The following is a 15568-nucleotide window of genomic DNA, read 5'->3' as shown; positions in this document are numbered from 1 at the left end:
GAAACACCGGTAGAAAACTGTTTTAATACCTACCTACTTGAAATATGAAATAGTATATTACAATACAATAGTAAATACAATTAGTATCTAAGATGTTTATAATACAATAAAACTATTATTAACAATACACTGTTCACATTCTATTAATGAAAATGTTGCACATTTTTTAAAAACTTCTATTATATAGTTATTTTATGATAATTTACAAAATAAAAACGATTAATATTAATAATGATAAGATTATTTGTATCAAATTTAATAAAAGTAAGTTTACAAATAAAATAAATGTTTAAAGATAGATGACATATTTAAAAATCTGTTTAAAACTTGTGAAACTTATACAAGTTAAAACAAAATGTTTGATTAAATTAACTATAATACACAAAAGGACAGATAAAAAATACTGTTGTGTACCAATGTGTTAATATATTTTATATTAACACATATTTATATAATCTGTGATATTATGGCGTCTACACTAATTTATTTTAAGTCTCGGTTAAGGATTGTCAGTTATTTTGTAACTTTTGTTGAAATGAGAACATTTTTGCAATATTATTTATCATGAAGTCTGATATAAATTAATTTTAAATTATATTTATTATTATTATTATTCATGAATTTTAATATGGGTAATTTAATGACTTAGAATGTACTTAATAGAAAGTTTAAAAAATTTATTTTATAGTTGTATATTGTCGCATTTCTACAGTGCTAAAATTGCCCAGAAGAAAATCTTTAGTAGAAACAGGTGAATGTATTTTAATTAGTCTAATATGACAGTTATTTCCATTTTGATGATTTTTTAAAACTGCTATTTGCAGTAAATGGGTTTTCAATGATAAATTACATATATCTTTTATCTTTATCCTTATCCAACTATATGGTTCACACAGTTCAACTAACTCAACCTCCTGTAAGTCATTAAAATTTGTACCTGTGCGGACTGATATGATATTTGGTGTATAGCTTTCATCAAGTCTATGGTTAACATATATGTATATATCACTCACAACAGTTTTACGTCTAAATTGAATATTAACTAAATGTGGAAGTGGTCCGCATGACTGCCAATATGTTTCTATACTGTCATCTCTTAAGTGATTCACACCAAAACCTAATCAAAAAATGCATGTTTAATGATTTTGATTTGCTATGTAGTTAATTTAGTATTAAGAATATTAATATAATAATACATCATTGGTATCATGGTGAGGGGGACACACTTTTTACAAGAATATACTTCAGACCACTCGATCCAAAATAAATGATATTGTAATACAACAGAACCTCATTAATTGAATTAACCGTTTAATATAACATATTATTAATAGCACTATCGGAAATATAATCTGATAACTAATGATTTTTTATTTTGCAGCATATAATACTGTTTTGTATTATATCTTATATTATACTAAATAAACTTTGTACTTTTTATATCTATAAATTATAATACACATATTTAAAAAAAAAATAAAAAAACATTTATTAAATATTGTAACATTATTATTTTTTTATTTTTATTTCATTTTTTATTTATAAAATATATATTTTTTTTTTTAAGCGTTTAAATATGTACCTTGGCTCATTTCACAGGTTATTTTGTACAGTTCCGTACTTTTAGTAATTCGAAATTGGGGTTGGTTTCAATGTTCATGTTAATTAAACACTTAGTAAATAACAATGAAAATACAATATGGCGATGCTAACTAAATATTAATGGACCTTATATAGTGATACAAATGACAGGTTAAACAGATCTAATACGGGTATGTATTATTATACTATAAATTCAAATATAAATAAATAAATACAATTGATTAATTAATATTATCATGTTTCATATCATTGTATATATTATACTATACTTAGCTATCTTCTCAGTATAGTAAAACCCTTGTAAAACCCCTTCATACTGCATTAAGATAAAAAAATATCAGTACAATGAACATATTATACTATATTATTTTAAATTGACGAATATTGTAGTTGCAAAATTTTAATTTTCACATTGAATATCTAAAAAAAATCATAATCGAATCAAGCATACCTACCATCGTTCACTCATAATTCAAGGGTTCCTAACTATCAAAATAATATGATACTTTACTTTACTATAGGTACACACAAATATCTTTCTCACGTTACAATTAAATTATTTAATTGCTTTTGGGCCAAATTGATTGACTACATTTTTTCAGAAATGGTAAGGATGAACTCGGGGATGAATAAATATTTCACCTGCACATAAAAATTTTCTAGGTACAACACTGCAAGATATAACATAACAATTAAAGCATAATAGGTAATGTCATAGTTATATACCAGATTTACATGATGACACCGACCATGTCACTAACGACCCCACCTCACGTACCAGTCCAGCACGTACATCTTGCATTGGGTTGATCGTCTCGAGACAGAACGACCAATAGTCGCCTGAAGCCGACATTTGCATCAAACTCGTACTGTTTAGTACTACCCAAAAGTAAATAGTAGCATCCTGAGTAAACGAACCCAACAAAATAAACAATAGGTAAGAACAGTAGGTCGACAATTACAAAATAATAAAATATGACGAATACCTACCTAATTGTAGCCTGTACTCCGTAGGTAATAGGTACAATTAAAAAACTAATGTATATTATAATTATTAATATTAAAATATTCAATATTGATTGTTAATTTTCTTATCGCCGTAAACAGCTGTGGTTTGGCCAAAGTTTATAGATAATAACATAGATTACATTATACTGTACAATATGAACTTAATGATAATAATCATTTTTACGTAATACTACTACATTAGATCATGTACGTGGTAGAATATGGCCGGAACAAATTCGCTTTAGCTACAAACCATATTCATTGGTTTTTTGGTTTTTTGGTTCGGGAAACATACGTATTACAACGAGTTAGAACGATGGTAAAATCACAATTAACCTAACACGTCGTACAATATAGGGCAATGATTAAGATAAATTATAATAATTATTTATAAATCTAACAAGTCTTAATTTTAATAACCTTCTTTTCCAAGTTCCAACCTTAGAGCTTTATCGCGCAAACAATATCTAGGTACCGAAGTGCCATAAGTATAATGTACAATATTATACTATTTAGAGTATTGAGGGGGGGATGGTGGGGGCATATGGATGACCTAATTTATTCAAGTAAATCCTCGAGTAAACCCGTCCTACCCTTCAGCCTACGGATAGACGTAGACCTCTGACCTAAGTTAAATAAGAAAACTAAGAAGGAAGTCACCCCCAGCGACAACCGGCCCTGGTCACGGCTGCTGTTGTCAAAGCACTACCGATAGGGCCTTACTGTTGTTAACCTGGGCTGTTGATCACGTCATATTCGTGTTTTCCTTATCAATTACACCAATTAGACGATAGCGACGATATGCTGTACCGTGATAACTGATAAATAATAAATAATACAAATAATATATTAACTTCGCAACGAAGATCAATAAGCGTCAATGCTGATTTGCGACTTATCTGTTTTTTAGGACACCCTTTTTGCATTTTTTTTTTGTTTCAACAATATTTGTTCAGAATGTTGAAAACGACGGCGAAGTCAGAATTTAGAGGTCGAACTCGGTTTTAAAGTTATTGCTAATTGAAATTTATTGTAGTTACATACTATGCACCAACGTGGTCCACTGTGCTCGCTCAGACAATTACAATCAAAAACATCCATCGGCTTGTTATGTAAAACCACCTTGGGTGGGTCTCGAACTTTAAATAGCTAAAACTTGAAAACTAAGTCCGATCGCCAGATTCTAACTTCGCCGTAATTTTGAACACGATTCATTCCATCCGCTGATTTCACCCAAGGTGAAATTCTTGTTATATAGTATTCAGGCCGAAAATAATTCAATTAAATTGTATGATCTTGGACCTGATGGTAAATCTATAAGCCGAATAGTTTCATTGTCACATTCTAATCTTGAATATCAAGTTTTAAAACTACTAGGGTAATATTTAAAAAAAAAAATTTAGTTTTACTATTTTGATCTGTGACTTACCCACTGAGATGTATAAAATATTTCGACGTAAAATGTCAAAATGCATATAAATATAAATAATAGAAATGGAATTTTAAAATGTAGGTAGGTGTATAATTAGGTGGTTACCTGGGGTCGAGGCAATTAATTTTATATAAAATAGTTGCGGACTATAAAAAAAGAACTATAACTTGAGTTGAGATTTAGAATTTGTATACACAACTATGTTAAATATTGGTGCTCCTATTTAATGTCTGATGGCAATACATAAAAAGTAATATATTTTATCTATTCACAGCTGTGTCATTTAAGTGTTATCATTTAAAATCATTAAATTAATTAATTTGTCTTGAAGGATTTATTCTACTAATGATTCACGGTGGCAAAAGACAAGTGAGCTGCACGTGATAGAAGTTATCATGCATTTGGTTTCATATTATTTACAAAATGTTAATTTATGGTCGTCAGGATGCAAAGGTAATAGGTGTAATATAATTTTCATTAATAAAAAAAAATAATTCCACTTTATTTGGTATAAATTAAATGTTTCAGGAGACTTATTACTGTAAACTTATTAGATTTGGTGGTAATTTGTCAAAACATGTATAGTCGTTTTGTTCTTATTCCATTGATTGAAGGTGTCATCACAATCAAAAATTAACTTGACAACATAATTAATATAGCATAACTAGAGTATATTTATTTAAAATATGTAATCTTTTTTTTATGAATTTAAAATTGTTTTTTTAAGTCTATAATTATAACTTTTCTAAAATATTAAGTATGTTGCTCAGAGTCTAAAATATATAACTTTTTGATGTGGAATTGTCTATATTGTTTGATAAAATATGAATGAATATTAGGTACTGAACCATTAGATACATTTGTTTTAATAGTGGATTAAATGTTAGAATTATTTGTTTTTCTGTTAACAAAATGCTTGCAATCATTTATTTTATTTTAACTAATTAATGCCTGATGGCAATTACAAGTAATATATTATATATATTACTAGCTGACCGAGCAATGCTTTGCTATTGCTAGATTTCAGTACATTTATATATGTTTAGGAATATGTGAAAAGTTTGTTTAATTATTTTTTTTAGTATAATTTTATATATAAGTGCGGAATATACATATTTGTTTTGTTATATGTATGATTTTTATTTTTTGTCAATTATATCAATTTGTCTTAAGCATTAAATATTTCTGTATACACCACTTTAAGTGCCTCGCTTCTGGGGCCAGCACAAATAGATTTTGTTTGCCTGTGACGCGTGACAGAGCTGCGTACAATTCACCATGGGAAAAACACTGGACGGTTAAGTCTAAACCTGCAACGTTTAATGTTTGACTTTGTGCTTTATTAATAGTCATTGCAACGCTTAATTTCACGGAAAATTGGAGCCGTTTGAACTGGGATGGCAAATTGGTTGGTATTATTGGTATTTAAGGAACCAAGACCATTTCCTCATCTACACAGCCAGTAAGGATTATACACTGAAGCAGACAGTTTTTTAAAGATTTTATTTGTAATCTTGTACCGTTGCATAATTTTGGTGCACTTAAGTTACGAAGTAAAATTATAGCCTATAGGTCAGGGATAGCAAATCCATGACACGCGTACCCGAGATGTCACGCGAAAAGATTGTGTGGACACGCGAACATTTTTATTATTATAAATAATAATATAGGACTTTTTTTTATTAGTTAGAAATCGTTGACGCATTTCGCATTGCTTCCGCCAATATTATAGGACCTCTAAATTCTAATAACCTAAACTAACCTTTTTATTCTAATACATTCATTATACAATCAAATTATAGTATAACAAAATATTTTTTTAATGGCACGCTCTAAAAAAAGGTTATTACTAATTTTGGGCACGCAGTGTTCAAAAGGTTTGCCATCCCTGCTATAGGAGAACGTACATTTAGAATTAATTTGTGTGGTGGAGTCCCTGAAGGAGATAAAGAATTTAAAAATTCAGTTGGATAATGTATTGCCTCCTCTGTGTTTAAAACAGTGTCAACAGAATAGTTCACTTTTGTTGGAGCATTGAATTTTAACAGTATCATGTCATTTGTTTTTTTGATAAATATTGCCCTTTCTTGAATCCAACTCGACGCTTCAGTCGAAATATTAGATAAATCTGGGTAAACATTTTCAATTATGTCCAGGAAATTAGACATCAAAAAACATACGCACAGCAGTTCCCCCACACCATGCGTATCGACAACGATAATTAATGTGTTATCTGTATACTGAAATGACTCAGTTATTATGTTTCTACAAACAAAACTAAGATTACGCTATATAACCGATATAATAATCGTTGAAAACTAATAGCTAAGTAAAAGGCGGAAAAACGACACAAAAAAAAGTGCCTGATACAGTGGTTCGAACTCGAAACACTCTTTTAAGTCTTATAAATGTGCCATTGTGGAAGAGAAATCTGTGCACGAGGCGATAATTTTATGCTATTAAAATACACGGATGTATGGCACAAATAATTTTGTAATTTTATCAATCAAGTTATACGAATAAATTGTATATTAAAACCTTCCCTGAATCTAGACCTATTGATTAGTGAAAACTATACTAGGGGGTTCTATTTTATATAGTAGTATGATATAATATAATATGTAAGTAACAATTTTGACATAATTTATAACAGTGATAAAGTATTACTCACTCCCGAAGTATCTAAAAACACTGCAGGAAAGAGCTCATATTTTAGATAGGTATAGATGATGATCTATAGAATCTAATATCTATGATCATAGAACAATATAGAAATGACACTTGATCAGCTGATCGAGTTCTAGTTTATCTAAGAACTGAAGTCTGAATCCAGGAAACAAGCCCATACACCAACATGAAGTTGGAACCTTGTATTCAGGAAACGTTTACTACTTCAAAGGCCAAAGTACTGCTTGTTTACCATTCCCTATTTCACGTATGCCATGGCGGTGTTCAAAGGCCGCAATCGCCTGATTCGGCTAATTCATACAGTGTCATATCCCTGGTATGATTAAAAGGTATTGTTCCCGTTCAGACCTTGATCTTTAGCAAGATAAAAATGCCAGGTAACCTGCCGTATTCTAGTATTGAGTGAACTAGCGTAAACGAATGTTACCGACGTCGCGCTGACCTCCAACGATCATTCACACGTGATAGCTGTATGGAGGTAGGAGATGACAATGAGGGAACAGAGAAACATAGTAAAAGTAAATAAGTTACGTTTATTGACTAAACAAAATAACAAATTCGGCGTCGATCGGCGTAAGGGTATAACAATTTTGGGTGTACAAGGTAATCGCGGATGAAACACGATGACGGTGGTCACGAGGTTTTAGTGACGTTTAAAAGGTGCAACAAAATGGAGGTCGATCGAAAGTCGCTCGTGCGGTATGTCGGTCGATAAGCTCGGATCAATAAAGAACAACAGAGGGGGGGGGGCGCCGCTGCCCGAGTAGGCGACCGGTTGTGCCGCCTAAAACATTGTGACCAACTGTTCAACACGTTTACCTGCCCCGGAGGGGAATTATGTGGTGAAGGTTCACCACAATACCATAGATAATACATATATATGGATAAGCCATGGCTATATTAACACTGTGCGGGGTTGTGTTTATTTTTGTGGGAGAGAGAAAACGTCTTTAAGACTGTTCTCTCTCTTACACGTTGTATTATTTAAGGTTATGTTCAAACTTCAAATAGGTACAAAGAATTCATTAATTTTGGATATGAATAGAATAAATGAGACAAACAAAATATGGATCAATAAATTATCAAATTAAGTATTGTTTTTTTTCAAATGTAAGTATTGGTCAAATATTAGTAGTATAATTGAAATACTGTAGGTTTGCGCGCGATTAATATCTACCCTATATAACCTCAAATTGATAGTACTACAGGAATGAATGATAAACTCCAATAGTCTATTCATCTCTTTATTATCCATGCGTAATACTCGTATATTCTATATGTAGGTACTATTCTTTTATGTTTTCTGTACTTCTGCGTAATTCATACCGGAGAGTGGAGGCTGTAGCAGCCGTCTACTGAGTTGCTGACTGAACGACCACAGCGATGTCATAATATACTATCTCAGTTCCCGGTTTATCGCCACCATTGACACCTGGCCTCGACAACGACATCCACACCGCCGTCATGTCCTACACTGAAAAATTAGCCCCCGGATCCGATTCGAACGACGGCGATGATGACCATAATATGCAGCAGCAGCCGAAGGTATGTTTTTCGATTACACTCGTCGGGCTAAATGACATAGGGGCGACCCTAGCGTATACAGAATAACAGGTGTCCATAGCTCGTGTGTAATCAATTTGGGGGCAGGACAAAGTGGGTATTATATTGACAATAAGTTCTGACTCGAGGATTTATGTTCGATATGTTACATAATATAATACCGGACATCGGTACCGGCAAACCAAACTTGTATTTAGAATTCACTCGTAGGGGGCACCTTTAGACACATCCAGATACAACATTGTTCCAGGCTACTATATACACTTGTTGCATATTTTGTTTATTGTTTTTCCTTTAAGGTGTTAAAGTTTTTGTTTTTAATCTATTAGGTATAAAATTTAAAAAAATTTTGAAAATACATGTCAGCTTTTTCTGTTTTAACTTCGATGTATATTATTATTATTATTATTGTTCATAATGACATAATGTATATTATACTCAATATAATTGTACCTTATACTATTCATCATTTGTACAAGAGTAATATTTTAATTCAAATTAACAAATAAAAAATATTGTAAATAACAGTTTATGCTCAAAATAATAATTTGCACAGTACCTAATTATTGTTTAGTTGTTTAGTTTCAAACGTTTCGACTAATTTTGGATAGGGGGTGAGGTGTTTCATGGACAAAAAGTACATATTATTTTAGTTAAGTAAGCATAACAAGATGATTTTCAATTATGTTTACTACTAGCTGATCTTGACAGCGGTACTTGTGAACAATTATATAATGCTAGTGTATTTTTCTTGTCTTAAATTCCATCAAGCCAAACCTAGGTACCTACACATATTTGGAACTTTGCTTCTTACTTTATGTAAAACTTATGTTGTTAGTTATATAACTTGTGATTTCAACTAAGTATAAAATACTGGTCTATAATCATTTCCTATTAAAATAATTAATAACTATTTTATTTTCTGCAACCAAAAGGCAACCACTGTGGAACATGAATACAAAAAAGAAGAAACAACTCGTCAATATGGTAAATTTTAATAAACTTGTTTTATTATATTAACCAATAAAAATTTTCTTTATGTGGGTTAGATGAAAACAGTTGTAGCGAAAATGATTTACCAGAGGGATGGGAAAAAATAGATCATGATAGTGGTATGCCACTTTATATGAATACAGAAACAAGAGTGTGTTCATTTTCAAAGCCATATTTTCTAGGAGTTAACAGTCTTAAAGTTAGTGCTTGTTATAAATTGAATTTTTTCAAATTATTTTTGTTTCATTAAATTTTTTTTAATGTATCTTAATTTTTAGAACCATGAAATTCCAGTAGAAAATGTACCTTGTTTGTATCAGAAATTAAATAATGAAACCCAGAATGAAATCAATGTTGCTTCATCCTCATCTTCAATCTCTCCTGCAAACAGTAATATTTGTACAATATTTTACAGTATTTTTATTGCATTATACCTAAGTGTTAAAAAAAATTGTGTATGTATTTTAAATTGTTTTTCAGCATGTCCTTTAACATTGAGCCATGCAGAGTATCGAAATTACTGTAGTAAAATATTCAAATTTAGAAATATTAAATGTCATAAATTTCAGTAAATATTTATTATTAAAATATTAATTCTTTTAGGACTATTATTTAAATATGTCTTACTTACCATTGTTGTTTCTGTATAGTTCGTGGGGAAAGCGCCGAGAATATATACGCGAACAAAAAGCCAATGCAAAGATGAAATATCTTCAAAGATCAACACCAATTTCAACTGCTACCGATCCTGTTGGTAAGAAAAAAATAATAATTAGTACTGCAGTGAGTTCCATTAATGTGATCACATTGGTCCAGGCTATTTTGATTCTACTAACTAATAGATTCAATAAAACATTTTTTTTTTAATGATTCTATATTTTTAGATACATATACTTAAAACTAAATACAAATTAAAACAATAAAAAATAAACTTAAAATCATGTAAAGAAACTTTTAATTTTTGATTACACTCTAGAATCTTCTAACTTAATTTTCCTACTAGCCTGAAATTACAACCCATATTCATGGTATATAATTTTTAGTAATATAAAATTAAATACATCATCATTATGTAAAGCTAAATTAATGCTAAATTTATAGCTTATTCTTCTAAAATAGAATAACTAACTGGTAAATTTACATTTCTAGCTTGTTTAAACCATTATATCAAAGATTCATCTACATTAGCATTTTAACCATTTAGTTTCTGTCACACAGATATGTTCAAAAATACAATTGGCCTGATAAATGAAGCAGTTTGAAAAATAAAAATGATAAGAATATTCATCAAAGTGATTCAATTATCCGGTATATAGTTACTGTAATAAAAGGAAAATTTAACATTATTTACATAAGATTTGGTTTAGGATTTTTTTTTGATTCCAATAAATGGTTGATTCTAAAATGAGTGATCACATCCATAACTCACTGTATTACTGTTACTATACTCTGTTTAAAATAAGATCATGACCCGGAACAACCAGTTTTTGTCTGGCGTCTATCAGACGCTTTATTAGACACTTCCTCTACTAAGTCGACGCTCAAAAAAAGCCAAGCTCATGCTCACAACTCGTCTGCCGAGTCATGATCTTATTTGAACCGAGTATACTGAGTAATTTGCTATTTGAATATAATAGTTTTTACTCATTTGTATTGATATATCAATTTTCCATCTATGCTAATTTCATATATTTAAAATTTTAGTCACAAGGAGTAGTAATATACTTACATTCACTGATCCTGAAAATCTGCAATATATAATTAATTTAAAAAGTAAAAGTTACATTGGTATATTGTATGAATACATTCAACGTGTAATGAAAACTTCAAGTCATTCATTTGTGGTTAAAGAAATTGGTTAGTATGAAGTACAAAATGATTAACATGTACAGAATTAATAATATACAATTATTTTTTTTAGAACAATCTAAATATCCATATTTATGCACCGTAGTCTTAGATGGAATACAATATGGTATGGGTACGGGCTCAACCAAAAAACAAGCTAAAATCGATTCTGCGAGAGCTACTCTTCAAATATTATTACCTTCCGTCAAACAATTTCAGATTGATAAGTTAAGTCAAACCAAGAATGAAATTCAAGAGAATAATTATCTTGAACAATACAAAGTAAGTATTTTTAGTAAGTACCATTTCTGTTGGTACAATTATTCAATTTATTCTTACTTGCATGTATGCTTCAGATCTTTGACAAATTAAAAGTAAAAGATCCTATTATACCACAAATGTGTGCTGAATCTACCGAATCCACACCATATGAAATGTTACAGCTTTGTGTGAAAAGGTATGATGTTATATTTAATTTTTTAAAACTGGTGTATTCCTATTTTATCTTTCAATTGTGGACAGGAGTTGAGTCCATAAAAGTATGCCTAAAATTTACTCCATAATATTATTATGGAGAAAGAGTATATTATACTCTTTAAATTGAAAAAACCCCGTTTGAATTCATTCAGTTTTTTCTGAGATAAGTCGTTACTAAAAAACTAATTTCACAATTATACATAATAATATAGACTAGATGTCCCTCCAGACATTACAGTGACAAAAAATATGTGTAAGCTACCCTTTAGTTAAATTAATAGTTTGAAAAAATAAGTTTCAAGGAGTCTAATTTTTATTGAAAACGGTTCAGTAGTTTTTAAGTCTTTTAACTTTAGCAACTCCCATTTTAAGTTTTGTAATCAGACTTAAAAAAATGTGCTTCATACAAAACTTATCCTGAAAATTACAAAAATAACAGAAAAAATCAACTCAAATCACTAGAGACGTTCTCAAGTAATGATCTTCCATACATGCGGTAATGGATTTTTATTTACATAGATTACTAATAGTATAAAATAAATTAATATAATAGCGGTATAAAATATATATTATGATAAATTATACTTAGTAATACAGATTGATTGTCTGCTCAGAATGGTTTTTTATATGCAATGATTTATCATCAAATTCAAATATAATATGCCCATAACAGTTACTCTATGGAGGTATACTGTTTACTCAAATCTTCTGCACATTAAAGCGGTTACTTGCCCACTTTTTTTATTTTGTTTATTCTGCAAAATGTATATTCGTTTCCACTAGAGTAATGTATCGGACACTGACTAAAACTCGGGTGTGTATGCCACATACAGTTCCATTTACTGGTAGTTAAGTGGAGAGGATTTGAACTTCCCGCTATCATTCAATGTGCATTAAACAGAATGTTTGTCTTGTGGAAAAAAATATAGTTGTAGGTATTTTAAGCTTTAATTTTTTTTTTAATTATTGAAAGTAAGCGTTCCACAAATCACAATAATTCACAATAAAAACATATTATTTCTACATGTATATGTCTTATGTATGGGGCCATTCTATAAGTTTATGCTACACAAAGAGTGTTACCAGAGGGAAATGAACTCAGCTCTACTCATCACCCGGCCAGTGCCTCACTTCCACTTTACCAATTACATTGGAACGGCAGCGGTCGCGTGATGTTATTCTATTATCTTATCGGTGTACTAAATTTGTGTGACTATATTCTTTTTCCAATTTAATAATATACTATAGGTTGGTACTTATTTACAGCATAATAATTATAATTAGTATTTAATATCTATTAAAAATATAGCGTTTATAATATTTGGCAATTTAACAAAAGATTAAAGTAAAAACAAATATTGTTATTTTCTTCTGTTTCTATGGAATTATTTTATCAATACATTAATTGTTAAAATAACTAAAAATGGAGAAATTAAATTGTACTTACTTCAAATCTTTTACAATACAATTACAAAAACAACTAGAAGACTCAAGTTAGATTAAACTAAAATTCTACATTCTTATGCTTATTACTTGCCATTGATTAGGTCTCTGTAATGTTTATTGTGTTCAATTTTAATTCAATGATAAATCATTGTTTATGGAAAACTATTCTTAGCGGAAACGATCTACCAGTCTATATTGATTACCATAACTGTATTTTATTGTAATAATAAATTGATAACTAATTTTGTCAAAGTTCCAACTTCAACACCCATAACAATTGTTCATTTTTTACACATGTCAAAAAAGTATCTAGTACTTAATAAATTATATAAATAAAACCAATATTGGTTGATCGTTGCTTGACGATGTCGGTAGGTAGAAAATATTGGTATTTGTAATTAGATCATAATTTCTCATAATTATATTATTAACTTATTCTCATGGTAAATTAGTCAGTAGCCTAAAGGTATATACATGCCCAAAATATCTGCATGCAGTGAAGATACTTTTAAGTTTTTTTTTTTTTATGAATTCAGGTTATAAATACTAACCTATACCACCATCATCGTTTCATGACTAATTTTACTTATTTTTTCTACATTGGTTCATATTAATTGTGCCTTGACTTTTTAAAATCTGATTCTGCTCTATTAGATATTTAGCCCACTCAATCACTTATCTTAACTTGAAATACTCATAATAACAATCGGTTAGGTATTTGTTTAATATTTTCAAAGGCAAGTTTTTTTTATAGAAATTTTGGCGAAGGTGCAAATCTATTGAGTGAAGTGGAACAGATGCAAAGTGGGTCTGATACAGAAAATTTTTATCGCTGCACAATGACTGTAGATAAATATTCTGCAACAGTTATTTGTAAAAATAAACGTGATGGTCGCCAAAAAGGGGCTCAAGCTCTATTAAAGGTTAACATATAACAATAAATACTAAACTATTCTTCTGTTTTCTCCTATTAATTTTTGTGTGATTCTAGATATTGCACCCTCATGTTCATTACTTTGGATCTTTATTAAGATTGTATAGCAATCAACATTTTGAACACAATGAGAACAAACCAAACTCACCTGAATCCAAAACCGAAAAAATTAGAAATGGTCCAGATGTTAATCTTCTTCAAAAGTTGAGAACAGCAATGTTAAAACTGGAATCACAAACGAATGATTGAAAGAAAATGAAAAAATTATTTCAAAACAATATAATAATGCCTTGATGCAAACAGGAGAAATGTCATAACAATATTAAGTTTTTCCTACTACTATTTATTATATAATTTAGTATACCACTCTTTCAGGAACTCTTAATATAATTTTTGATATTACTCTGTATTTCATAGACCACATTTTCCTGTATTCTTAGAATTATTATGTAATTACAACTTAATTTAATCTAGTTTATTCTAATAAATATTATTTAGTGTAAAATATAGAAACCCAAGTATGTTTTATTTATACTATAAATTATATATTTATCTTGGAATAATGTTGATGCTTAAATTCTGTCTTAAACAATTTTATTTTGGTTGAATAAAATGTCACTAGGTAGTAATTAAAATGTTTTTGAAAAAAGTTAATAATTACAACTGTATCTGTGTAATGGTGATCATATTTTGCTAGTATTATACATTATTTTTAATATATTTTTGTATTATGCTTTGATTTATACATTTTATAAAACTTGTAGGTACCATTTATTTTTTATAAATTTATAAGTATTAAAATATATAATCAACTGATTCAATTTAAGAAAATTGTTTGCTTATTAATGAGCGTTTATCACTTATTACTTGATCAGTTATCTTGACGCTAAAGAAATGTCCACCTATAGATACCTAAGGTATAACAAATGGAATTTTCAGAGTATTCTTAACTAAAAATGTATTATATGTACTATTATTTTTGTTATTTGAAACAAACACAATGCTTAAGTAAATATTGCATTTTAGATCATTTACTAAAAATATTAAAATTGAATTAACTTATACTATCCTATATTATTTATTATATATATGAATTGCCTTTTAAACTTTAATGCAAAACTATATTGTTATGCTATTATGATAGAGTAATTTTATTTAAACATGAAAATTATAATGATTTGTTTAAAATTGCCAATATATTCTTGGATAAATTTAAAAGTTTGTGCAATAACAATAATTTACAACTTAATTTAAATAAATATTACTAGGTAAATTATAATATTGAACATTAATAAAATACGAAATATCTATCTCTACCAGTAGCGACTGGTCATGATATTAATGTGCATCGAGTATATGTGGCCATACATTTATATTACAAATGTGTTTAAAACATACATATAACTGTATACCTTTGAGTTTGAGCAAATTGGATAATGTAAAATATCCTGGTATGATATTTTACAATAAATTTAAATTTGAGGATCATAATATTACATATTATGTAATTAACTTAGTAAGAAAATTATATTTTAAGTTTAAAATTTTTTGTCATATACTATTAGATACCCTACAAA

General features: G+C 29.1%; 2 protein-coding genes across 5 annotated transcripts; one reads left to right on the top strand and one right to left on the bottom strand.

Annotated features, from left to right (window-relative positions):
- Positions 1-368: 368 nt before the first annotated feature.
- On the bottom strand, positions 369-2638 carry LOC111042368 (anaphase-promoting complex subunit 10-like). Of its 4 annotated transcripts, none has more exons than XR_002605430.1 (4): positions 2593-2638; positions 2329-2506; positions 2132-2244; positions 1004-1117 (listed from the first exon to the last, which is right to left on the bottom strand). XR_002605430.1 is itself a non-coding variant. In XM_022326958.1 (3 exons), exons 2-3 carry the CDS (start codon positions 2459-2461, stop codon positions 678-680), a joined length of 573 nt encoding a protein of 190 aa, XP_022182650.1. In that variant the 5' UTR covers positions 2462-2506; positions 2593-2638; the 3' UTR covers positions 369-677. The 4 variants fall into 4 exon arrangements, 1 of the variants encoding a protein (XP_022182650.1); XR_002605429.1 differs by lacking the exon at positions 1004-1117 and adding an exon at positions 1575-2022 and having other exon boundaries at positions 2114-2244; XM_022326958.1 differs by lacking the exon at positions 2132-2244 and having other exon boundaries at positions 369-1117.
- A 5366-nt stretch (positions 2639-8004) lies between these two features.
- On the top strand, positions 8005-14394 carry LOC111042373 (microprocessor complex subunit DGCR8-like). The gene is made up of 11 exons (XM_022326963.1): positions 8005-8275; positions 9229-9280; positions 9343-9485; positions 9565-9676; positions 9767-9854; positions 9937-10040; positions 10991-11143; positions 11208-11416; positions 11491-11591; positions 13812-13980; positions 14049-14394. Exons 1-11 carry the CDS (start codon positions 8195-8197, stop codon positions 14238-14240), a joined length of 1404 nt encoding a protein of 467 aa, XP_022182655.1. The 5' UTR covers positions 8005-8194; the 3' UTR covers positions 14241-14394.
- Positions 14395-15568: the final 1174 nt, after the last annotated feature.

Source organism: Myzus persicae, unplaced genomic scaffold (genome assembly GCF_001856785.1).
Source record: "Myzus persicae strain clone G006 unplaced genomic scaffold, MPER_G0061.0, whole genome shotgun sequence".
Taxonomy (NCBI): domain Eukaryota; kingdom Metazoa; phylum Arthropoda; class Insecta; order Hemiptera; family Aphididae; genus Myzus; species Myzus persicae.
The sequence above is the reverse complement of the archived record's forward strand: the minus strand, read 5'-3'. Positions and strand labels throughout refer to the sequence as shown.

What these genes read in the sequence shown, in the direction of transcription:
- LOC111042373 (XM_022326963.1), top strand. Translation starts at nt 8,195, where the DNA reads ATGTCCTACACTGAAAAATTAGCCCCCGGATCCGATTCGAACGACGGC. An exon ending in TAGGAGTTAACAGTCTTAAA is followed by an intron (nt 9,486 to 9,564) that starts GTTAGTGCTTGT and finishes CTTAATTTTTAG; the next exon opens with AACCATGAAATTCCAGTAGA. An exon ending in ATTTGTGGTTAAAGAAATTG is followed by an intron (nt 11,144 to 11,207) that starts GTTAGTATGAAG and finishes TATTTTTTTTAG; the next exon opens with AACAATCTAAATATCCATAT.
- LOC111042368 (XM_022326958.1), bottom strand. Translation starts at nt 2,461, where the DNA reads ATGCAAATGTCGGCTTCAGGCGACTATTGGTCGTTCTGTCTCGAGACG. An exon ending in GGTGTCATCATGTAAATCTG is followed by an intron (nt 1,118 to 2,328) that starts GTATATAACTAT and finishes TTTTTTGATTAG; the next exon opens with GTTTTGGTGTGAATCACTTA.